Source organism: Bradysia coprophila, unplaced genomic scaffold (assembly GCF_014529535.1).
Source record: "Bradysia coprophila strain Holo2 unplaced genomic scaffold, BU_Bcop_v1 contig_138, whole genome shotgun sequence".
NCBI lineage: Eukaryota > Metazoa > Arthropoda > Insecta > Diptera > Sciaridae > Bradysia > Bradysia coprophila.
In genome coordinates this window covers 6,328,946-6,352,563 of record NW_023503409.1, presented here as the reverse complement: position 1 = coordinate 6,352,563, position 23,618 = coordinate 6,328,946, and the positions used below count along the sequence as shown (strand labels likewise).

General features: G+C 36.4%; 2 protein-coding genes across 17 annotated transcripts in view; both read right to left on the bottom strand.

Annotated features, from left to right (window-relative positions):
• Positions 1 to 48: 48 nt before the first annotated feature.
• LOC119073738 (protein bric-a-brac 2) lies at positions 49 to 13,577 on the bottom strand. 2 transcript variants are annotated; one of them, XM_037179394.1, is made up of 7 exons: positions 13,309 to 13,577; positions 13,028 to 13,207; positions 11,648 to 12,047; positions 11,293 to 11,558; positions 11,084 to 11,204; positions 2,658 to 3,313; positions 49 to 2,594 (listed from the first exon to the last, which is right to left on the bottom strand). In XM_037179394.1, exons 2-7 carry the CDS (start codon positions 13,196 to 13,198, stop codon positions 2,307 to 2,309), a joined length of 1,902 nt encoding a protein of 633 aa, XP_037035289.1. In that variant the 5' UTR covers positions 13,199 to 13,207; positions 13,309 to 13,577; the 3' UTR covers positions 49 to 2,306. The 2 variants fall into 2 exon arrangements, with proteins under 2 accessions (XP_037035289.1, XP_037035291.1); XM_037179396.1 differs by lacking the exons at positions 49 to 2,594; positions 2,658 to 3,313 and adding exons at positions 4,349 to 8,324; positions 8,388 to 8,599 and having other exon boundaries at positions 13,309 to 13,573.
• Positions 13,578 to 16,328: 2,751 nt separating this feature from the next.
• LOC119073729 (titin) overlaps positions 16,329 to 23,618 on the bottom strand; it is a 104,658-nt gene continuing 97,368 nt past the window's right edge. For 14 of the 15 annotated variants that reach the window (XM_037179362.1, XM_037179361.1, XM_037179347.1 and 11 more), the window contains 13 exons: positions 23,328 to 23,369; positions 23,167 to 23,265; positions 22,919 to 23,071; positions 20,511 to 22,856; positions 20,156 to 20,449; positions 19,240 to 20,097; positions 18,872 to 19,171; positions 18,436 to 18,741; positions 18,239 to 18,262; positions 17,977 to 18,081; positions 17,720 to 17,914; positions 17,319 to 17,624; positions 16,329 to 17,258 (listed from right to left, as the gene is read on the bottom strand). In XM_037179362.1, the coding sequence (XP_037035257.1) occupies positions 17,050 to 17,258; positions 17,319 to 17,624; positions 17,720 to 17,914; positions 17,977 to 18,081; positions 18,239 to 18,262; positions 18,436 to 18,741; positions 18,872 to 19,171; positions 19,240 to 20,097; positions 20,156 to 20,449; positions 20,511 to 22,856; positions 22,919 to 23,071; positions 23,167 to 23,265; positions 23,328 to 23,369 (5,237 nt within the window). In that variant the 3' untranslated portion in view covers positions 16,329 to 17,049. The remainder of the gene's footprint in view (positions 17,259 to 17,318; positions 17,625 to 17,719; positions 17,915 to 17,976; positions 18,082 to 18,238; positions 18,263 to 18,435; positions 18,742 to 18,871; positions 19,172 to 19,239; positions 20,098 to 20,155; positions 20,450 to 20,510; positions 22,857 to 22,918; positions 23,072 to 23,166; positions 23,266 to 23,327; positions 23,370 to 23,618) is intronic. The other variant, XM_037179348.1, reaches the window with a different exon arrangement.

The following is a 23,618-nucleotide window of genomic DNA, read 5'->3' as shown; positions in this document are numbered from 1 at the left end:
CTTTCATATTAATATCGGTCTTCACCGTCGAAATGTAAAGACAAGTAATTTTTTGGTTTATTTTTTTATCATTCAATTTTTTTTCTGTCAGGTACAATTTTCTCTAGCCAACAATGACAACAAAAAATATTTTTTTTTTCTTATTTTCATCAATTTTTTTTTCTTTTACACATTTAATTTTCCATTAATTAGTAATTTTAAATTATTAGTGAATTTAGACAGTATATTAGGTGTGTATGACTGACTATTATTATATAGAAGATTTTTTTTTGCTTTTTTTTAATTATTTTTTTTTCTTTTCATTTATTTTGTATATTTTAAATTATTTATATACACAAATATTACACAAATATTTTATATTATCGATCATTTATGGTACACTTTGAAAAGCTCTTCATTTTTTAATTTACTTCTCCCACTTTTACTCTGAATTCCCGATACTAAGATGATGATATTCAAAATGATAATGTTTTTAATGTTTCCACTGGCATATTGCTTCCGATAAGAAATGTTGTCAGAGCAATGGACGGAGGAATAAATCCAGATCGAATGGAACGTTCTTAGTCCTACACACCATCATTACCACCATAATATATGTACGAAGCATCGCATAGAAGACACCATACTTGATGTTCCTAACGAATTTTATGATGAAAAACTACATAAGCTATTGGCACTTGAGCTGCACTGCATCCCGTCACTTTTCAATGAGTAAAGACCAGAGATATTTTTGACTTATCGTGATCTTTACTAAATGGTGTTGCCAGCTTGCACCTCAAGTGCTAATAAACTATAGCTGCCAGGTCCAAAATAACGTTCCACATAAAATGTTTTTTTTTTATCCCACCGGTGGATCCGGCTGTGACAACTGACAACGCAGACCAACTTAACGAATAACTGAATATAAATTGTCAGAGAATATATCGAAACGATCAACTGAATTTTGACGAACGAACAGAAATTTAACTTGTAAATTGTTGAGACGGAGCAAGTTTACTTGCAATCTTATTTACAGGTGAAAAGGGAATCGATTACTCTGTCTTTCTGAATGTTCAATCGCAATTTCGAACTTAATTCCATAAATGAACAAGCATAGGATGACGCGGCTAGAAACTAAACGTCGCTAATTTTGTGTGATCTACAAATTTTCAACCGCATGCTTGCAACCGCTACCAGTCAGTAGAAACTAGTGCAAAATTTTCATAAAAACACTAAGAGTTTTGTGTGAGAGGCAACAGATATCTCAATTTTGTAATCTAATGTTCAAATTAACGTTTTCGTTGACAGTAGTAATCTATATTATATATTGAAAACATGAACTCCATCAACGCACTCCAAGAACAGTTAATAAAATCTGTCCCATGGTTTCTTCTTCGAGTGCGTCGACTCGCCATGCTATAATTCTTAAGAATATAAAATATTCTTGGATTAGGAAAGGTTTTCTTTGTTTATTTATAGTTTGTCATGGGGACTTCGCATCGAGATTTTCCGGCAATTTTTAAAATTTCGAATTTTGAATAATCTGTTGAAAGTAGTTGCTTTTTCAGATCGTTAAAAACGACAAATCTGATCAGATTTGGTGGAAATTGTAGCCGTCTGAAGCAAGATATCGCTCGGAAAGCAGCAACACCTCACTAATTAAATTCCTAGTTGTTTGACCACAGTTTGAAGGAAAAGGACACAAAACGGGAGGAGATAGTGTAGCTTCAGAAGGAAATGAAACTAAAGATTTTACTCTCCGGACGCTTTGTCTGTTAATGTGTTTTTTTTTTTGACGGCGAATGAATTATGTTATGAGCAACCCACAGGCTCGGTGTCGAAGTACCAAGGTCCTACTATTCATATTTGCTGTCAACTATGCAATGCATCATCCCAATTGTGAAGTTCTCGAATGGTTAGGTTATTTTGGGTGAAAGGCTTGTGCTGATCGAACTGATCCTAAATTTTGATTCTACTTTGTTCTAGGAACGAAGATCTTTTTACTCCTTCGGTCAACGATTTGATAATCTAACTGCGATGAAATTCAAAAATTTACAATTTCTTTTGTACGTGAATTTGTCTACCGTTTTGAAGAGTTCTATTGGATATCACCCATAACGCAGGTAACACAAACGAATGATTCTCTCATTTTATACATGTCAGACATAGACTTGAGAAATTTGCCTCGCTTAAATCGAATAAAAACTAAAAAATTTCTTCTCTTTGATTAGCTAAAAACAACAAATTCTAAGAAACTTGAATAAAAATTAAAATTTTGCAAAAAAAAAGGTTTTTTAAGAAAAAGAAAAATTCTAAAAAAAAATAATTTAAATCGAACCGGTCTTCGGGAATTGTCTCAAACTGGGTGCGGTCAAATTTTTACTATTACTTTCGTTGGACGATTGGTCGCTGTTTTGTCGTTCGTGATACTCTTGAAAACATGGCACAATACACAAATTGGTTTGACATTCCGGACAGTGATACTTGGTCTTGCGTCGCAATATTCGTCCGTGAGCATCAATTGTATTCCAACAGAAATTACAGCCCAATGCCGGTCCAGGTCGAATGACTGGACAGTGCTGGGATCGGTTTTCTAATGATAGCTCTCTGGTCGGCTGAAATAATTCATTTATTTTGAACAACGTTCCGACAACGGATCGGTAGATTGAGACACTAACCTGTGGCGACGATATTGACCGCTGCAACTCTTCACCTTTGATTCGTATCGTAGGCAACGTATTATCACTTGTTGGCGTCGGCGTAACAACGGCAACTGTAACTATTGTGGGACTGGCCGCCCGTGACTTGGTCATCGGTTCGTTTTGTTGATGTTGAGGTTCGTCTTTAATTGTGCGGTCGGTTGCAAAGTGTGATACAGCTATGGTTGAAGCTGGTGTAAGAACTTCCGGTGGCAGTGTAGACGCCGGTACACAAGTGCTGGTTATGATTGGCGGCGATGAAGTCATCGTTATCAATTGAGAATTGTCAGATGAAATGGGATAAGAGAGCTGTCGGTGTAATGTGTAGTGTGTTTCTGTCGACTGGCTGGGCAGTAACAGAGGATGCGAGTGTTGTTTAACCAAGTAGGGCGTTTGTGGAACAGATAATAAATGCGATGATGATGACGAAGAGAATTGCTGAACATAATTTGGTGATGGTTCGGATGCATGCCGTTCGATTTTTTGATGCGGTACGGATAGAAGTCGATGCGAAAATGCTAGATGATCGTAGTCGGTTTCTGGCGATTGGTTCATTGTGTCGCTGTCTCGTTTCACTCGGGGCTGGCGTATGAGAAGTCGACCGCGTTTTGTGCCCATTGTTAGAAATTGTTTAGCTGAAAGTTTAGTTGATTGATTAAGTTTTTCGGTTATTTGGGATATCATTGTAACGGAACGGATTAGTGGCTTGGTTTTGCTATACAATAAGACTATAGATCAGTTCGTGAGTTGTCAACTTGTCAACATTTGGTATTTTAAAGACTTTTATGATGAGTGAGAAGGACATATAACTTGGACCAGTTTTTTTTAACTTTCCTTGGGGGATATGTCAAAAATGTATATGAAAAAGTTCAATGACAGGTACCTCGAGGCAAGTTATAATTAACTTAATTAACTGGTCTTTGGAACTTTACCTCTGATCAGTCTATGATCAGAGCTAGAAGTCCGAAAACCAGGTTATTATAACTCGCCTTGCGTTACTTGTCATTGCACTTTTCATACATTATTTTGACATTATTTTTTGGAAGGCAAGTTAAAATAAGTGGTCTAAATCATACTCTCTCTCATAGTCCATAGACTTTTATGAAATGATGAGATGAGAAGGAAATATGATTGGGACCAGTTACTTAAAATTACTGAGTCTGAGCAAGAAAACTGAAGACCAGTTGATTATAACTTGCCTTGTAGTACTTCTCATTGGATATTTACATATATTTTTTGAAAGATCCCCAAAAGCAAGTTCTAATAACTGGCCTGAATTATATTTTCTTCTCCAACATAATACCGTTGGGATGTGTGAATAATTTATATGAAAATATGCAACGACAAGTACCCGAAGCAAGTTATAATTAACTAGTCTTCGAACTCTTGCAGTGTATCAGAAAAGTGTAACTTGACAAAATTAAATATAACTTTTCGTCAAGTTTGATTCTTACAAAAATACCAAGTGACAAGCATTGTGAATTTGTACTGAAAATTAGTCTGAACCAAATTTTCAATATCTGAGATTCGACGTGTTCGCAAAGTCATTGAGTAAGGAAATGACATTTTTTGTATTTCCTACACAAGGACACAATTAATGTTAACAAGTGTAGGTACCTTATCGGACTGAATAAATCATCAGGGACACTTCGTTCAAAGACAACACAGAATTTGTTTCATTATAATATATTTCATAATTACACGGACACTGTTGTTCTGTTTGATTTTTCTTTTTTTCTTTTCTTTTTAAATAGTTTTCTTCTTTACAATTGTTAAAATGATTTTAGGACTGGTCACAATTGATTCAAACCCTCTTTCAGTATATACTCGAAATTAGAAAAAAATAATTATTTTTCACAGTTTAATCCAACGAAAAATAAAAAGAAGAACAAAACGTAAAACCAAAATATTATTTTTCAAGTTGCACTTATGTAATAATCTGCTTTTAATTCATGAAAATTCAAGAGTGTGTGTGTGTGTGTGTGTGTGTGTGGATTGAGTTTATAAAGAGACAAACAACATTAACATAATTCGCTTTTATCCTCTCCAGTCATTTCTTTTTTACACAACATTTTTGTTCTACTGATTTTCTTTTGATTAATAAGTTTTTTTTCCATTTTTTTTCTTTAATTTTATTATTTTGTGTTCATTAGTTTTTCTTTAAAGTTTTGTTTTTGTGTGTGTGATTATGCAAAGACCCCTAATCAGTTTCTGTATGTGTGTGTATAACCGACTGAGTGATTTTCTTTTTTTTTTACTTATTTTCAATAGTCTGAAAGTCTGAATTATCTTACAAAAACGCGTTTACTTCGGTATATAAGTGGAAGAAACTACAAAAATTAATGATTTTTTTTTTGTTTGTTAGTTGGATTTTGAAGAACTTTTTTTATTCTTTTTTTCCCTTTAAATTTTACTTATTTGGTAAATTTTGTTTTTGTTTTTTTGTTAAAATGTCCCGATTTCGCGTAATTCCATTTTTTTCTTAGACAATATAAATTCAGGTTTGTTGTTGTTGTTGTTATCTCATTTATTTAATTTTCATTTATTTATTCTCCTTTATTATTTCTTGCTTTTTTAATATAATTAATCTAAATATACATACAGATAATGTTACGTCTATACACTTAGTATGATTTTTTTTTTATTTGGGAGGAATTTATGATACAAAAAATGTTTTCTCTCTTCTCCTTCTTCTTCATTATTCAATTTCCATTTTCAAATTTATTTATTTATTTATTCATATACCATACCATAGACCTTGTTCATTCTAAATATTAGATGTTCAAAAATTTTTCAAATTAAATTTTCTCTTTTTAAATTTAAATTTGAAAAATGTTGGTATATTGTTGTAACAGTTAAGTACGATGATTAAAGTGAATTTAATTTTTAAATTTTCATTTTTCAATTTCTTTAAATTCATTTTGATTAACTCCCTTCATCATTATCGGTTTAATTTTCCAGATTTTTTTTTGCATCAGCTAAATTTATAAGTTATTTTCTTCATAAATCGCGGTTGGTAACGACAGTCCGTTTTTTTTCTTCTTCTCTCTAACATTTCAATTAAAATTTTGAAAATCTTCAGTCACAGTAAACGCGGAAAAATGTTTAATTGTATGTTTCACAATCATCCAAACATAATGTGGTGTCTGTGTGTATGTGTGATGTGGGAGGAGGAGGTGAAAGTCTCAAAACCATAAACCGTTTAAAAAGTTACTCGTTTGATAAACAAAATTCCGTCTACGAAATTATTTAAAAAAAATCGTTGTAAACGTTGAAGTCACAATAAACGAAAGGAAAAAAAGAGAGTTTCTACAGGACATAAAGCTATGGATCACTGGTATAACAGAATTGGTGTGAATTTCAATTTCAAAACAAATTTAATTGGAACAGTTTTTCAACGAACTTTTTGTTACTTTGGTCCGAAAACGTGCATCTTTGGCCTTTTTCAGCCAATTAGCCCGATGCGCCTTTTGGATGTAAAGAAATTGTCCACTCAACTAGGAAGTCTCATCCGGAGGAGTCAATGGTTAAGCGGGATTTAAGTAATCTGGCTTTGGCAAAATGAAAATATAAAACAAAGATCGTGAGACCGTGGATTTGGAAAGTGTGGTTTCGTTCCTTCGTGCGAAAACCACAGATGGGAGTGTTCAGAAATCACTGGTCTAAGTAGAAATGAATCAAGTCACCTCTTGAAATGAAAATGATCGAAGTAGACAAAACTTTGATATAGGTTTGTTCCAAGTAACTGTAAACACGAACTTTGACAACCCGAACAACGACAATTGACAAATGAAATTTGACAATTCATATGGCCTTGGAACAAATGTATAAATACAAGGTGTTTGTAAGAAGTAAAACCAGAATAAACATGAACGTTGAAAGGGCAACAAGCCCGAAATAAGTGTTTCATTCTCAGTAGAAAGAATTTAGCTTTCTGGCACTGTGATGTGCGGGGAGAATATCCCTTCCAGTGGCTACAATTCTGTTGTTAGTGTAGCTGAGCCGACCGACTTCTAAAATTTCGAACATGGGCCCTGGTGGTAGTTTGAGGATATCGATAACAAAAAGTTCCATCAAATTACTAAATTTACCGGGTGAGTAAAAACACTGTGAGCAGCCAGTTCCCGGGTAAAAATAGAAGTCTCAAAAGTTCGAAAAACGTATACTAACGTGTCAAAAGACAAAGGATTTGAAGCTGTGAGTGTAGCTTTTTTGAACTTTTGAGACTTCTATTTTCACAAGGAAATCAGGCCATCGGATACTCTTACACACCTCTACGAAATCTTCATATTTATTCCGAGTGGAAGGAAAAAAAAACTGTTCCGTTGAAAAAACAAATAAAAACAATTACATTGCGATGATGCTAGAAGCTACGAATTTAACATTTCCCCTACATCACTTATAGGTATTTAAAGCAAGTGTTAAGCACCGTCCTTTTGAATCGTTAGAATTTGAATCCGCACATTAAATCGTATTTTCTCTTGGTAAAAAGTTTCAATTTTTTTTTTCTCAGTCCACTGTTTATTGTCAATATCAATCGCGCGCTTTCTTTTCAATTTCTTTCTTTTTTCGTTTTATTATTTTTAAACGAATGTGAGTATCACTTTTCATCAGTTTCCTGGTTATAAGTTTTTCATGTCGTCTCACACACCGTCTTCACTTCGTACTTAATACATTTACAATTGATCTTCGTCATTTAAATTTAGTTGTAGAAATCTCGTATCGATTCACCTTAGCTAAACAATAACAAAAAAAAAAATAATAAAAAATAAAAATGAAGAGACAAAAAAGCTTATCCATCCCTAGACTACGGTTAAAAAAACTGTTTTTTTTTCTTTCATTTTTTTGCTTCTCTAGTTTAAAACTCCACAAATAACACTTAACTATGGCCATTGATGCAGTGATAAAATGTGAAATAAAATGCGCGATGCTCTCGTATTAGGTCACAGTCACTTTCTACATTGAGTTAAAATTCAATCCTTGCAAATTCATTGCGGTCGGATTTACGTTGACGGCACCATCAGTGAATCGTTGACGGGACATCGGATGAATTGTCGGTGTGAATTCAACGTGCCTAGTGTCTAAGAAGCTCATAACGCCCATCGGATGGGCATGGGGTGGACACATCAACGATGTCGGTGTATCAGCTGGCGGTGGAACAGTCATATTCAACGATGATTGTGACATGTGCTCGTACGTTTCCATGGATGTATTTTCTTCGTTGGTGGGTGTTGATGATGGCGGCGGTGTCATATTTGGTTCAAGTTTGATGCGATTTTTTATGCTCGGCCGACTGATTGGATAACCGCGTTTCTTGTATTCTAACCATAGTGTTCGATTGTTGACACCATACATTCGAGCTGCCTTACAGAAACCAATACCGCCGAACCGTACAGCCTCTAATGCACGTACAAAGTTTTCGTCACCTTGTGGATTAACCGAACGTTTTCGCTTTTGCGGTGCCGGCTGTGTTCCACTAGTCGAACTACCGCTTGTATTCCCTGTTTGGTTAACCAGTTGTTGCTGTTGCTGTTGCTGCTGTTGTTGTTGCTGCTGTTGCTGTTGTTGTTGATGCTGTTGCACAGGGGACTGATTTGGTGTGGGTCCTTCACTGTACACAGATTGTACCATGTTCGAATTGTTTCCCTGTGGTGATGTTGGTGTTGATAAGCTTGACGCATAATTATTAACTAAGCTATTCGGATTTACCGAGATTATCTGTGGCGAATAGGATGGTCCTTGGTAGTGCATTTGTGCGTGATTCGACGATGTTGCTGAATTGGCGGATGTGTTGCTCGTACTATGTTGACTTTCATTGGGATTGTTGTGATTTCCTCCCGCTGACATACCACCAACATTCGTTTGACACGATGACAATGCAAATCTTGGATAGTTCGAGTCGACTACGGTCCATTGCACACCTGGGAGAAGGAAGGAGAGCCAATTATTTTTCTTTTCTTTTTTTTTTGTTTTTCTTGTCTTATCAAATTTTAAGTAATCGAAAAAAGAAAAATTCGGAATTTCATTCGCATTTCTAAGGTTTTAAATACTCAAACGGAAACAAAAATCAAAAAATCATTCGTCAAATTTTTTATGTGTTGCAGTGAAGTTTTTCTTTCATCGAAAAAAAAATATTATGTCCGTGCTTGCCGCTCATCATTTTACTTTACAATAATAATCACCAATTTGAATAACAACAAAAAAAAACGTAACAAATTTCAGAGCTCTCTCTCTCTCTCGCTTCTCCTGTTCCCAGATTGCAACAGATCTTACAATGGTGTGGTAATTAATTTACAAAAATAAACAACAACGAAAATAAAAGAACATCTTTCTCTAAATGTCTTTCGCTTTTCCATCTTTTCTTTTCAAATTCTTTTTTCTTTTTTTTTTTCTTAAACAATAACAATGAATTGATTAACAATGAATTGAATAGAGTTACAAAAAAAAAACCAAATGTGTTCGAGTTTAGATTTGTCGTTTAAGTACACACAACCAAAATTATTAAATTAATTTGTTAAACAAACAAAGTGAGGAAAAAAATCAATAAAAATTAACTCGAATTTTGAGAGATCTGATCGCGCGATGTTATTTTTTTTTAACATTATAACTGGAGGACACAAAATACATTTTATCTGTCATGTCACATTATTATAATAGTGAGAGACGTCACACTCACAATTTAGCAGATTATCGAAAAAATAGTAAGCGTCGAGCAAACCAGATGTATTTCGCCGACCATTTAGAAAATGATGTAGGTACCTAAATCGAAAACAGGTTGGGGCCCGCACAATGTGACTCTCGTATAAATAAACGATCTGTTAATTTGAGTTTTGCGTTTTTATTTTTAGCTAGCAGAGATCAAAGAACAGCTCGTCATTCGAATGAAAAGTTATGAAAATGTGATTGGATTGTTGAAGTCACATACTACTGGCAGACGCATAACATCAAATTGAAAACCATTCGCTGGTGGAGAAAAAGACTATGAAGCACGGGAAATTTCATATTTTCATGGAACGAATGCTGGTCGAACTTCTTCCAATGGGAAACACAAAACACACCGATTCGTGAGGCTTTGAACGGTGTCTGGTATCTTTCCACTATTAATTGTCACAAACCGCGAATTCAACAGCAGCAACTCTGAATTATTTATTCAAGTAGCGACAAGGGTCCGGTTAGAAATATATTCAATTAACAGAATGCATTCCAGACGACGTTAAGGTGAGTTAGATTGGAAGTAAGGCTTGTTCAGTGTTGACATCAACATTGAATCCGAAATAACTCGAGTAATACGCACTCTGTGAAGTTAAGCTTTCTCTATCCTCACATTCAGGTGAATATATTGGGGGGATGGAACATGGTTTTCACTTCGCAGCTCGCGTATTTCTCGAGTTGTTTAAGATTTCAATTTTGATGACAGCACTGAAAAAGCGTTACGTAATTTATGGACAATCCCTAAAGTGGATTTGTTTCTCGGTCGTTCTAATACAAATAGCAAAGTTATTTGCTTGGGTCATTACTTAATCTCATATCGAGGCGGATATCGAACTCAAAAATGAAATTTGTTGTTGATAAAGGGTGTGAATGGCATGAATGATTTTTTTGATTGCAAATATTCTTGGTCTGTGTTCACAATGTTCTGGTAGTCAAACAAAACTGTCCACAAATTCGTTCACATGACATCGATCTTCGGTTATTTTTGTTTTGTAAAATAAATTGGTGAAACATGTATCTGATGTGATGAGAATGGATATGTAAGCATAATCTTAATCGTATACAATTATCGCGAATTAAAAAATCACGTCATCTTGCAACCAGTTAAAAATAGTTTCGAAACACAAATCGACCGTTACGTAAGCTCTTTAACGTAATAGGTAGATCTCTTGTCGAATGAATCACCGTGGAAAATCTGTTGGTCTTCTTGTCAATCAGTTTCCGTTTCAATTGGAAGCTTATGAATACGACGGCTAGATGGTTGAAATGAAGTCAACATGGTAGGACGTAGCATCCTCTTCTGAATTTCTTTTTTTCATTGAAGTGGCTAGACCTATCCGTTATTGAAATCACTGGTCGAAAAGAAACGGTCATCGTTTGTGACATCTCAATTTGTATTTCTTGGATTTGTTTTACTCAGAATTTGTTAATCTTGGACTCCTACAAAAATATTCAAGAAAATTGTTCTGTCTAGGTAGAGATACGTCAAATTTTCGGAAGGAAATCCATTTGACATTCGTTTTTGTTGAGTGAGCATAGTAGGAAATAGTCGGTTAAAAGTGTCATCTAATTTCTCTGATTTATCTTCACTGCACATGTCTTCTATTCTAACTTAATGAACATATTCGTATGCAAAACCAAACCAAATATCGATTTTACGATAACACTAAACAACAATAGTTTTCAACACATACCCGAATGAGATGGCTGTGATTGTGGGCAACTAACATTCGATCCATGATCAGACGGTGTGGTCGGACTGGTTATATCGATAGGCATTTGCTGGGACATTCCTGACATGTCGTTATCCGTTTTCTGTCGATTAAAAAGATTAGAATTTACCAATCGCGGTGTGTCAATTGCTATTCGATTCTAAAGGTCATGCCGTTGCACGGATATTTACAATTATATTTTGATGAATATGATGATGGCCATGGTGCACCTCTTCGATGCTTTCCTGTGACGAGTCGTGCTGGGGTATGTCTTCCGTACTTAAACTTTCTTTCATCATTTTGGGATTCGATAGGCTATGCTGCGAGGATAAATTTGTTGGGGCCGGCCCAAATGCAGTCATCTGATCCATTTGCGATTGCGACATATTTAGACCCGACGAACCTTCAATGCTACTGTGTTCTTCTGACGTTCGTTCTGTCGACGCAGATCCTGAACCTTGATTGCCAAAGAGAAAGAAAAGAAATATTTTCCCAAAATTCGCCAAAAAATGAGAACAAAAAAAAAGTATTTTCCCGATCACATACCGGTTGATGATTTTCGTAAACGTTTTCGCCGAGCTGCCGATGGTGACATTGTACCCGGCGACGGCGATCGTCGTTGCTGATGTTGCGGTTGTTGTTGTTGATGAAATTGTTGCTGAGACTCGGTGCTACCCCACATCGATTCATGAACACTGTTCGGTGCGACTGAATCTGCTTGATCGGATGATTTATTTTCGGATTTGGTTAGTGTGACTGGATCGGGCATTTCGGCGAGTCCTTTGATTTTAAGCATTTCTGCCGTTTTTAAGATATGCGGCAATTGCTCTTGAGATACGTTAACTTCGCCATAGTACATGAAATCGACCATAGTTTTTAAATCATTGTACTGAACGTCTTTAAGTATGACAATTGGATGTTGACAGGGATTTGAAGTAAATAGTGACTGTAAATGTAAGAGAAGGACAAACAATGAGATTTACTCACTCTACGATAACTTTCGAATGCTTTCGAAGGAAAATATAACTTGGACCAGTTATTTTAACTTGCCTTGGGGGATATGTCAAAAATTTATATAAAAAGATGCAATGACAGGTACCACAAGGGAAGTTATAATTAACTGGTCTTCGGAACTCTCGCTCTGACCTCGCTCATAACAGTCTATGCAAACCAAAACTTTCAATCTCTAATGGTCCAGATAAAAATGAATCAAAACAAAGCGGCTGATTGTTTGCCTTCGATGATGCAGTCAAAATATAATTTTCGTGAGGCACAACACAATTAGTATCAGCGTATATATTACAACCGTTTCCGTTTCACGTTTATAATGGCTTTACGTTCGGTATTAACTACAAAAACTTCTATCGAAAATCAATCGAAAATCATGAAATGCCCTAACCGATTACGCCAATCACCTCGATCTGTGTAACAATGAGCAGAAGCTGAATTGACAAAATATTTTAGAGGAAAAACCCTCAATTGCACGTCAACCATGTCACGAGACAAATTGAATGCTCCAAGACGACAAGGCACACAGAAAATGCAGCAAAATTTTGAATCTGAATCTGTAGACTGAACAAACATTGAGCTAAGTGGACAGTGTCAAACAAATCGATAAAATCGCTGATCAAATACGTGAAGCGCATAGGAAAAACAAACAATTCATTTTTTTTGTGTTAAACGTGGATTTACCGCGATATACCACATTCTTCGTTCCTCGCTTACACAACCATTCACACGCACGCATACACACACATTCACTCATTGGTCCTTGTTTTCATTCAGAATAGAACGCAATAAAATCAACAAAAATGGAGGCAACGAAAAATAAAAATAAAATGCTTCGGTAATGACACAGCAGAGGCGTCCAGTTCTCAGTTCCCACGGTTGCACATTAATCAAACAATAATATTTACTAATATTTACCTGAAAATATGAGCTGCAAGCCGATAAGACCACTTTGTGGGCTTGTAAATGTCTTCCTTCAGCAGCTAATGTGACGTCAACGAGTGCTTCATTATGCAAAAGCGACGAAAACACTGATATGAAATTCGGCTGATGATTGTTCCAGCGCAAACAGAACTGCTGCACGGACATTTTAATTACCTTCGTTGGTAGACAGCGGATAAAGAATTTCAGTTTAGAACATCGTTTAACCAACAATCAATTACAATTTTCAACAAATTTTTCGTTTTGCTTTTTTTTACCTAAATTACTTAGGACCTTGAATTCTGGTAATCTGACGTCATTCGTAAAACAATATTGAACAAAACTCGTGTCTTGCTGCATTAAACCGATGAAAAATACGCATAAACCAATAAACACTTAGTTCCAAGTAACACTCTCACAAATTTCTTTATTATTTTGTTAAATAACTTATGATTTTTAGCATTTTTCATCCAATCAGTCCTTGAACTTCTTCGAGTTGAATTCTATTTTTTTCACGAAAAACAAAATGGTGTCCACTTCGAACACAATTTTTTTGGTAGACCGACTAACAGATTTTTTCGTTTTTGTTAGGTTGAAATTCCATATACAAACTGTGCAATACCGGTAATACCTTTCAGCTCATTACCGACAATACCATAACATGTACCGCAATGTTTTCGAACCGGTGGCGGATGGTACATTAGCTACATTAGTTCTCCAATTAAATTAATTAAAATTTAATTCTTTTTGTAAAAAAAAACTTTGGAACGAGCAGAACAGTCCGTATGGAATTTTGATTACCTTCCGCAAACCCAGTCAAATAAATCGACAAACATTTTAAATGCAAGTTTAACCGATTTCTGGGATACAATTGGAAATTTCAGATCATACGGACTGTTCTATTGGTGCCAAAAACATTTTTTTACAAATAAAATCAGAAATTAATTTAATTAAAGAAGTTCAGGCGTTTAACGAGTATTATCGCAGTGTTCCAGCTATTAATCGGTCAAATAGGTTGGTTACAGCCACGGAAATTTAACTTGACCAAACAAAAAAAAAACAAAATCTGCTCTTCATTGGTTTTATCAACGCACTTCAAGCAAAAGTGCTTCGATTGACAGCTACCAAATAGAGTACTACTTTGTATGAAAAATGTTTCCAGATTTGTTTACAGTGCCGAAATTTGTTTGATACACTGTCCCGTTTCAGTATCCTATTTAGAGTACCACTCATGCTTGAAGTGCGTTCGTTTTATTGTAGTTCGTTGAAAGTGTCACACGCCTGGTGTCCACCGAAAATATACGTACGAAAGTGCGACAACCGCGCGAGATTTTTGGCGTTACATGTTTTGTGGGTTTTATTCAAAAGAAGCGCAAAATTCATATTTCAATTTCGAATGCCCAGTAAACATCTTTATTTGAAAGAATGGCGGCAACTGACTTGTTCGATATTATATTTCGACTTTGAAAGTTGAACTACTGCAATTTTGCAATTGACTTTCGATTCCATTATTAAATTTATCGCATTTTCTTGTTGTTGTGGTGATTAAAAAATATATTACGTAGATGGACGGTAGATTTTAGGCAATTTCGCGTAGGAAGTGAGGACGACAAGCGAAAGAACATAAAATCAACCGTCCAGAACAGATATGTATACAGCGTTTCATGCCGAAGCCCTAAATTACGAGAAAAATTATGAAATTGATGCCCAAGGCATGAAAATGCTATGGAGGACCATAAGATACTTTAGGGTGTTTTTGTGTGTGCATTTTTTGTAAAGATTTGTGCGTTGATAGTAAAGAAAACATGAAAGCAGCGAAGATACCAATCAAACAAAAAGAGTTTACGAAAATCTGTTCTGTATATCCGAAGACATTGTCACCAAAGTATGTCCAAGTCGGGCTACATACGCACGTGTTAGAGAATTTAATTTTCTGTATAGAAGCACTCGGGAACTCGGAGAAAAAATTGCAACTCGAGTGATTCATGCCAAACTTCATGTTGTTGCAATATATGACTCGGTACTCAAAGTATACCTCTTAATTCCTTTCTTATAAGTCATATCGAATAGCTAAAATACTTCTTTTTCATTTTTAATAAACCGCCGGTAGCACTGAGTAATGTCTGTGAAGAACTTAGAGAAATATTTGTCAACCATCGTACAGCGTACCAGCGTACATTTTAGCAATGATTGAGAAAAAATATTCAAAAGCCCATCATCGCAAATTCTCAATCTTGTGGCAGCAGTCAATTTTTGTTGACTGCGATGAAAAACGTTGAGTATGTTGCGTTCATGAACTTTAGTGTATTTTGTGATAGCTTGACTAATATTGTTAAGAGGCACCGGTATTTAGCTAAAATTGTAGCCTACATTTGCGTATCCCGTATTTTATTTTTGATGATATCTTTCCACGAGAATCATTTTTGAAAAATGTACGACCGCAATTCAATTTCAATTTCAATTTATTTGTAATCAAAGAATAAAACGGATCACTCCTTATACAAATGTTCCGACGTTAACAAAGTATACGTTCCGACCACGAATGCGTTAGCTTTAAATAAAAATTAGTTTTAAGCTCAAATGTAATAGATCATTTTCATTATACGGTACTTATCAACAAAACCCCACTTAATTTTTCGTCAAGTAGTCCTTAACCTCGATCAATTGACGTTAACTGTGTTCAATTTACTGATTTTTATATGAAAATCGTTCGTTCAATTCATTCGATATTTTTCGACATGTCTGACAGTTGGGATCGTGTCTGACGTTTACAAGGTCATGAAAATGATCTATAGATTTGTGTATAATTCGATTACATATCACCGTAAAGTTAATAATGTCATCAACCATGTCAGCGCCGTCAGCGCTCTATTTTTTGTGAACCAACTTCACAGCTATGCCATTTCATTGATATTTTAAAAATAGCGCGCAAAGAATGAAGTACTGAAAAAATTGTGGCGCCTCTACAGGCCAACCGTGGTTTCCCATAGCTTTGATATAATGTACCAAAGGCTCGTTACCAGATCAACATTCTTTAGCAGCCACCGTTTGCTTAGTTTTTGCCACGTCAGAGTAAAATAAACCAGGCAGGAGCGGTTCATTTTCGAAACGTCAAATAAGGCACCTAATACACTGGACGAAAATGAACTCAAATGAACACTGACATAAATTGAAATAATTTCAGGTCCCAAGTCAAATGAAGCACTCTGGTCTGGTTTATTGCACTCTGCCATGGCTCGTTTCTACGTACAGTTGAGTCGAGTATGCACTATTTCAATGTCCCCACAATTGAAATGCTTTTATTTTTTTGAAATAATTCTTTATTCATTTCATATATTTTGTTTCGAACACACGATATATTAATAAACTTTGATAATATTTTTGTTTTGATAGTGTGACTAATCTATAAATTTCGTGTCCAATTAGAACTTGTGGATCGATCTTGAACGGCCATCAACGATGAAAATCGAAGAAAATATGTTGCACCTATATTTTTGTCTCTCTCTCGTCATCGTCGCGGCTGCTCAATATAATTGAGCAATTCACAAATTTAATTTTGAAAAATTCGTTTTGTTTCGTGTTTGTTTTGTTTCTTTCTTCATGTTGTTGTTCTAGAGTCTGCTTCGTCACAATTGAATGCATAATTTGAACAATTATAAAATTATGCAATCGAGAAATTCGTCATTAATTCATGTTTTTTTTTATCACAGTTCTTAAAATTAATCGCAAAATTTTAAAGTTAAGAATAAAATTAAAATTTGAAAAATGATAAAAATTATTTTAACGTCGACCGAAATTTACAAGTATTTATATAAAATAGAAAAAACGATTCATTTTTCTTAAACAAAAAAGTAGTAAAAATAAGTTTTGCACCAGACTTATTTTTGTACTTTTTTCCTTTTCTCTTCCACATCGATTAATTGAGTAAATATAAATACAAATTACAGAATTGATTAAAAATAATGGTAATTATATGGGGGATATCAATTCCGGGGTCACAACCTCCGGTGGGTTTACGCTTACTTATCATCTTTCTTCTTTTTGTTGAACAGACTTTTTGCATAATACCACACCCGGAAGAAGTATTCATCTTTGCGCAGCAATTTGGCTCTAGCATAAGATGAAATGTCAGCGTCCATGTTATGATCGCGAAGCCAGGACGATGTGTTTTCAGTACTGAATCCAGTTGGCTCCGTGTGTGTTTTCGGCTCGTCGGCAAAGTCGTCACCTAGTGAAAATCGGCAATTTTTGTTATCAAAACCAATGGGAAATTAAGTTGTTCTTTTACCTGAACCGGGCACAACTTTATATGGCTCTTCCGATTCCAATGGTTCACTTTTGCCAATTTCGTTTCGAGCATAGATTCGTATCATATACTCGTGATCTTCTTGTAAATCTTTGATTTGGAACTTTTGAACACCGGCTGGCACACGTCCCACTTCAATCCACATTGTCTTTTTCATATCACGAATAGCAATATTATATCCCTCTAATGGTGCACCACCATCTGATTCTGGAATACCCCATTCGAAAATGCTTGTATTGGCACCAATGACGCGAATTTCTAGCGGTGCTGTCGGTGGCGAAGGGACGGCTGAAATAAGGCGGGACATTTTATTGAAATTCATTTATATCAGAGATGGGCTTTAGGTCGGAATCTAGAAATTTTGATCTGTCTATTCTACTTACTGGCATGTGTCTTAAGTGAAATGCTTCCAGTCACAGCCGGTGCGCTTAAACCTACTGCGTTTTCTGCTAGTACTCTAAATGTGTATTCAGACTTTTCCTTGAGATTGTCGACACAATATTGTAGGCAATGTGTGTCAAGCGTAACGATTTTCGTCCATTTTGCGGATTTTGCGCTACCTCTCTCCACGATGTAACCTTGGGATAGAATTTGTTTGATTAATTCTTGTTTCTATTTCCGCAGAATTTAAAGAGTCTACCTGTTAATTCAGAGCCTCCATTGCTAACTGGTGGTTCCCATTGTAGTGTTATACTTCGGCCGGTCACATCAGTTGGTCGTAGATTTTGTGGCGGAGATGGAGGTGCTATTCATATACAATTTTTTGTTATAATTTCAATTTAATAGATTTAATGCTTGTTTAATCTTCAATGTAAAATCGTCCACAAATTTGGAAATTTGTGACTAGATTTCAGATCAGAGATTGAAAATCAAAAGAAAAACCCAAACGAAAACAAACTTACTTGCATTCTTCGGTACTCCAGCCACTGGTAAAGCAAAAAAGCAATTCATCACGAAAATCGAATTTCAATTAGCATTTCAAAAATATTTGTTGTAAAAAAGCGTGTAAGAAAATTTGTTTGTAAAAAAAATAAAATCTCAAATAAAAAAACCTTTCCAAAAAGAAAACCTACAAAATCCAAACTATTTCGACACTTACTGATGTTTCTGCCAACGATGATCTTATCCTCTGTTTCCAAGTAGGCACTGGTTCCTGCTTCATTCCGTGCGCATATCCTAAATTCGTACGACTGATCCTTGACCAAATTTTCAATGTGAATATTCGTGCAGTCCCCGATGGTTGTGCCGCAACGTTTCCACGTTTCCTGATTTGTTTCCTTGATCTCAACGATGTACTCGATAATCTTGCTGCCACCATCTTTATCAGATGCTCTCCACGCCAATGTGAGCGAACTTTCACTCATTCCTGACACTTCAGTTGGTTTACGTGGTGGAGATGGAGGGTCTATAACAAATGAGAATATTCCTCAGACAGAGATCACTGACTCGAACAAATCATTGTCGACTAAATACGTTTTTAACCGCGGAACTCAGCATTCCAAAGAAATAAAACAAATTTCGAGAAATGAACTTACCAATTTTAACCTTAATTGTGATCGGCTCACTTTCGATGGGCTCTGATACGCCAATCGAATTCAAAGCCATTATCCGGAATACGTATTGGGCGTTAGCCATCAATTTCTGAACGCAGAATGAATCAATGTGTTTCTCAACTTCCGCTACCTTGATCCAAACATTTTTCTCGGGATCGCATTTCTCAATTGAATATTTGGTTATTTCAAGACCACCATCGTCAACCGGTGGTTTCCATTCAATGATGACCGAGTCTTTTTTGAATTCTTTAACATCGATAGCTTCTGGCTTGTCGGGTTTGTCTGAAATTAAATTGAAATTGAGTTTGAACTGAAAATGCTTATTGTCATTTCCGCTAATGGAATTTTACCGATCACGTTCAGGTTTAATTCAACACTAGCGACACCAGCATTATTCTTCGCTTCAACGACATATTTTCCCGAGTCAGACCTTTCCAGCGAATTGATTGTTATAACGCTGGTACTTTCTTCGTAAGTGATGGAGAATTTGCTGGTCGAAGTAATTTTCTCGCCGTTTTTATACCACACAACATCTGGTTTCGGGAAGCCGGAAATCTTAGCATCAATCTTCCACTGTGCCGACGTACGTAATCGTTGCGATAATAGTGATTCATCGATGACGATTGTCGGCTTTTCCTGTACCACAACTTTGCAACTAGTTTCAGCTGTTCCAACTTCGTTCTTTGCAATACATGTGTAAGTTGCTTCGGATTCTTCTGTAGTTTCCTCAATGGTATATTTGGCGACACGATTTTCGTAGACAGTTGCTTTCGATTTGAATGTCTCATTGTTTTTCTTCCATGTTATTTCCGGCGTAGGAACGCCTCCAACAATGCAAGAAAGTGTGACCTTTTGCTTATAGCCAACGAATATGTCCGTCAGCGGTTCTTGAATCACTGGAGCTTCTTTGGATAGAGGAGCGGTGATTTTGATATATGGTGACGTTGGCGACGGTGGACTTTCTCCAACTTCATTTACAGCTATCGTACGGAATATGTATTCGGAATTAGTCTTAAGTTTTGTAATTTTGAATGAGGTGTCGGAAATTTGTTTGATTTGCGTCCAGGTCTTCTGCGTACGCTCCTGATATTCGATGATATATTCAGTGATTGGACTGTTACCATCATCTTCCGGAGCTTTCCAGAACAATGTTAACGAATCGTTTGTTACTTCAAGAGGCTCAGGTGCTCCAGGTGCTGATGGTTTTTCTGCGAATGATAAATTGAATCAGTTCTGGAATTTCGAAAATGAAAATCTTCAACTTACTCATGATAACAAGTGTGAGGTTCGCTTCGGCTTCACCGCTTGGGTTCTTGACCTTAACGGTATACTCTCCAACATCATCATCAACCACCTTTTTAATCGTTAGACAAGCTGACTGTTCATCTGATGTCTTAGCTATTCTTGGCGACTTTTTCACCACTTTACCAGATGTGAACCATTCTGCATCCGGTTTAGGTGTACCCGTTAATTTAACTGTAAATGTGACGTCTTCATTCTCCTTAACTTTGTAGACTTTATCTTTGTCATCTAGAGTTAAAGTTGGTGGTTCTTGTATGTCTGAAATGAGATAAGATTTACCAAAAAAACGTTCACTCTTCTACTCGAAGCAGGCGCCTACCTTCTACTTTAAGTTTAGAGTAAGTGTTGACATTTCCTGCCACACATGTATAGTCGGCTACGTCATCGTCATTTGCATCGTGGATAATTAGTCGTCGGACTGTGCCCTCGACGTTGATTTCGTATTTCGGTCCAGGTTTGATTGGTTCATTCTTCTTAAACCAAGTTACTTCAACATCAGGCTGAGACAGCTCGACTGTGAAAACGGCATCCTTTGTTTTCGTTACCAAAGTAACATCCGGCAGACGAAGAACAAAATCGACATCAGGTTCTTCGACAGTCAATGTTGCGACCGATTCTTGATCGCCAACTTTGCAAGAATATTCACCGGCATCTTCGGCTGTTGTTTTGTAGATTTTCAGTTTTTGTTTTTTACCGTCAATGCTCAGTTGAATGTGATCAGAGAACTGCAATTCAACACCGTTCTTGTACCATCGTACCCACGCGTCTCCTTTAGTTAATTCAATATTGAAAGTAGCCTTCTCGCCCTCAGCAATAGTTAAATCTTCCATTTTTGTTATAATTTGTGGAGGCAACTCAATCACTGTAAGCTCAGCGGAACACTCCTGGTAATCGTCCAACACACATGTGTAGTCTCCTTCATCGTGCACTGATACCTGGCGAATAACCAACTTCCTAATTCTGCCATCTCGAACAAATTCAATTTTGTTTTTGATTTCTTGTATTGGCTCGTTATCCTTCAACCAAACAACTTCAGCCGCTTCCGATGACAATTCAACTTCCAAAATCGCCGATTCTTCTTCTTTAGCCTCGTAGTCTTGAAGCGTTCTGATGAATTCAGGTTTTCGTTCTAGCACCTCAACGGTGGAATTGGTCGAATGTCCCTTTATAGTACATTTGTATGTACCCGCATCTCGTAGTGCTGTATCTCGAATGATTAGCTTGTGAACCTTATCTTGCTGAACAACCACGCGATGATCCATTCCGGTAAGTTCTTTGTCATTGTGATACCACTTCGTTGAAACATAATGCGATGTTTCGCATTCCAAAGTCAACGTTTGTGACTCTTCAATGCTGACACGCTGTCTCAATTTTTTGGTGAAAATAACGTCGTCAACTTCCACAATAACTCTCGCACCGTGCGAAACTTTTCCAACAGGATTACTGGCTACACACTTATAGTCGCCGGAATCGGTAGCAGAATCAGCTTCTAAAATAACCAATTCGAGATTTTCGCCATCATACGATTGCTTGATCCGTTCGGATGGGACAAGTGGTCGATTATTGTGGAGCCAAGTGATTTCCGGAACTGGGTTACCACTAACACGAGCTGGAAGCTTTATTGTTCCACGCTGTGGTACATACTGTTCCTCGAAACGTTCAACGAAGAATGGAGGCTCTGGATTTCCACTCTCACATTCTTCGACCGTTAAAATGGCAGACGTTTCGACGGAGCCCATAGTATTGACGGCCTTTACAGTATATTCACCCGTACAATCTTTGTTGGGTGCTATCAAAGTCAATGTGTGTGTATCCTTGTCCGATTTGGTGTTGGCTTTGATCGGTTTGCCATTTTTGAACCAAGTAATTTTTGGAGTGGGATTGCCAACTATCTGAGTGTTCAACACAACACTCTCGCCTTCACGAATAATCAAATTTCGTAGAGGCTCGAGGATTTGTGGTGCTTCCTTTTCTCCGGTTTTCACTTTAAGCGTTATTGGTAATCTAGCCTCGCCCTCACGGTTAGTAGCGATGACTTCGTATGTTCCTTCTTGATCCCTCAGCACCTTATTAATTGACACAACGCTCATGTACATGTGCATGTCAGACTCGACGACCACTTTAACATTTTTCTGCGTCGTAATTTCTTTACCATTGAACGTCCATATAATATCAGGCTCTGGGACGGCGACAAGGCGACACTCCAAAATAACGTTCGTACCTTCGTCAACACATTGTGCTCGCGGTTTTCTTGAAAATGTTGGAGGAATTCCTTCCAGAATATCAGCCAATGAAGATTCTCTGGATAAACTCTTACGAGAAAGACCTGTCATATCGGAACCATGGTCAGACAATGGTTGCTCGACGACAAGCTCTGTGGTGCTCGAAGCAAATCCAGCAGCATTTTTCGCGACACACGTAAAGGTGCCCGCATCCTCTGGGAATACTTCGCGAATGATCAGTGTCGCAACGTTGTCATCATCGTAATACATTTGGAAATCTTGCGATGGTTTGATAATAGCGGTTTGGCGACACCATGTGATTTGCGGTCGTGGATAACCTTCAACCTTACATTCAAACTGTACCGTGTAGCCATCTGGAGTATGAATTGGCTGTAGCTTTTCAATGAATCGTGGAGCAATCGTTTTCTCTTCGGGACCAGGCTCTGATTCAAGACAGGTAAGTTAGTTATGCGTTTTTAAAATCATTCAACAGTTCGAAACTTACTCTCAAACACAGGAAGCTTGTCGATTTTTTCGTTCAACTTCTTTTGCACGTAGTGATTGTAGCGCACAACATCCATGAGATATTGAGATGGTACCCAACCCTTTTCTTCAGTTAAGTTTTTCTTAACAAACCACCAGTCGGAGTCGTGACGTTCTAAAAATGTATCATAAAACCGTTTATATTCAGAATCATTTTCTTAAAAATATTGTTGGTACTTTTGTGGCTCCCCATTTGCACTTAACACTTACCAATGACATACACCTTCTCTCCTTCAACGAGATTGAGAGCGTCGTTATTTTCAGCCATATAAGTACAAATCGAATACATGATGTTATCCTCTTCGTAATCTGTGTGAATTAAAAATTATTGAAAAGGAGGTTTTTTTTGAAAATTTAATTTTTATTCATACCTTCGACCGAAAGCTCTCTTGTGATACTCAGTGAAGCCTCCTCTGTTACAAGAAAACACAAGATTCAATATTAACAAATGTCTCTTGAAATATTTTTTTTGTGTGTAAATTATGTAAGATCTTAGAGGAAGTTAATCGGGAGCGTTTAACACATAATTATGGTATAAGTAGTTTGATTGTCTACTTGCGGTTAGTATGCACAATTTACCTCTTGTTTTGCTTTATTCTGTTAATCTTAAGCGATTTTTATTTTATTTTATATTGAAAATGTAGCAAAGCTATAAATGATAT

What these genes read in the sequence shown, in the direction of transcription:
- LOC119073738 (XM_037179394.1), bottom strand. Translation starts at nt 13,198, where the DNA reads ATGTCCGTGCAGCAGTTCTGTTTGCGCTGGAACAATCATCAGCCGAAT. An exon ending in TTTACGAAAATCATCAACCG is followed by an intron (nt 11,559 to 11,647) that starts GTATGTGATCGG and finishes TTGGCAATCAAG; the next exon opens with GTTCAGGATCTGCGTCGACA. An exon ending in ATATTCATCAAAATATAATT is followed by an intron (nt 11,205 to 11,292) that starts GTAAATATCCGT and finishes TTTAATCGACAG; the next exon opens with AAAACGGATAACGACATGTC.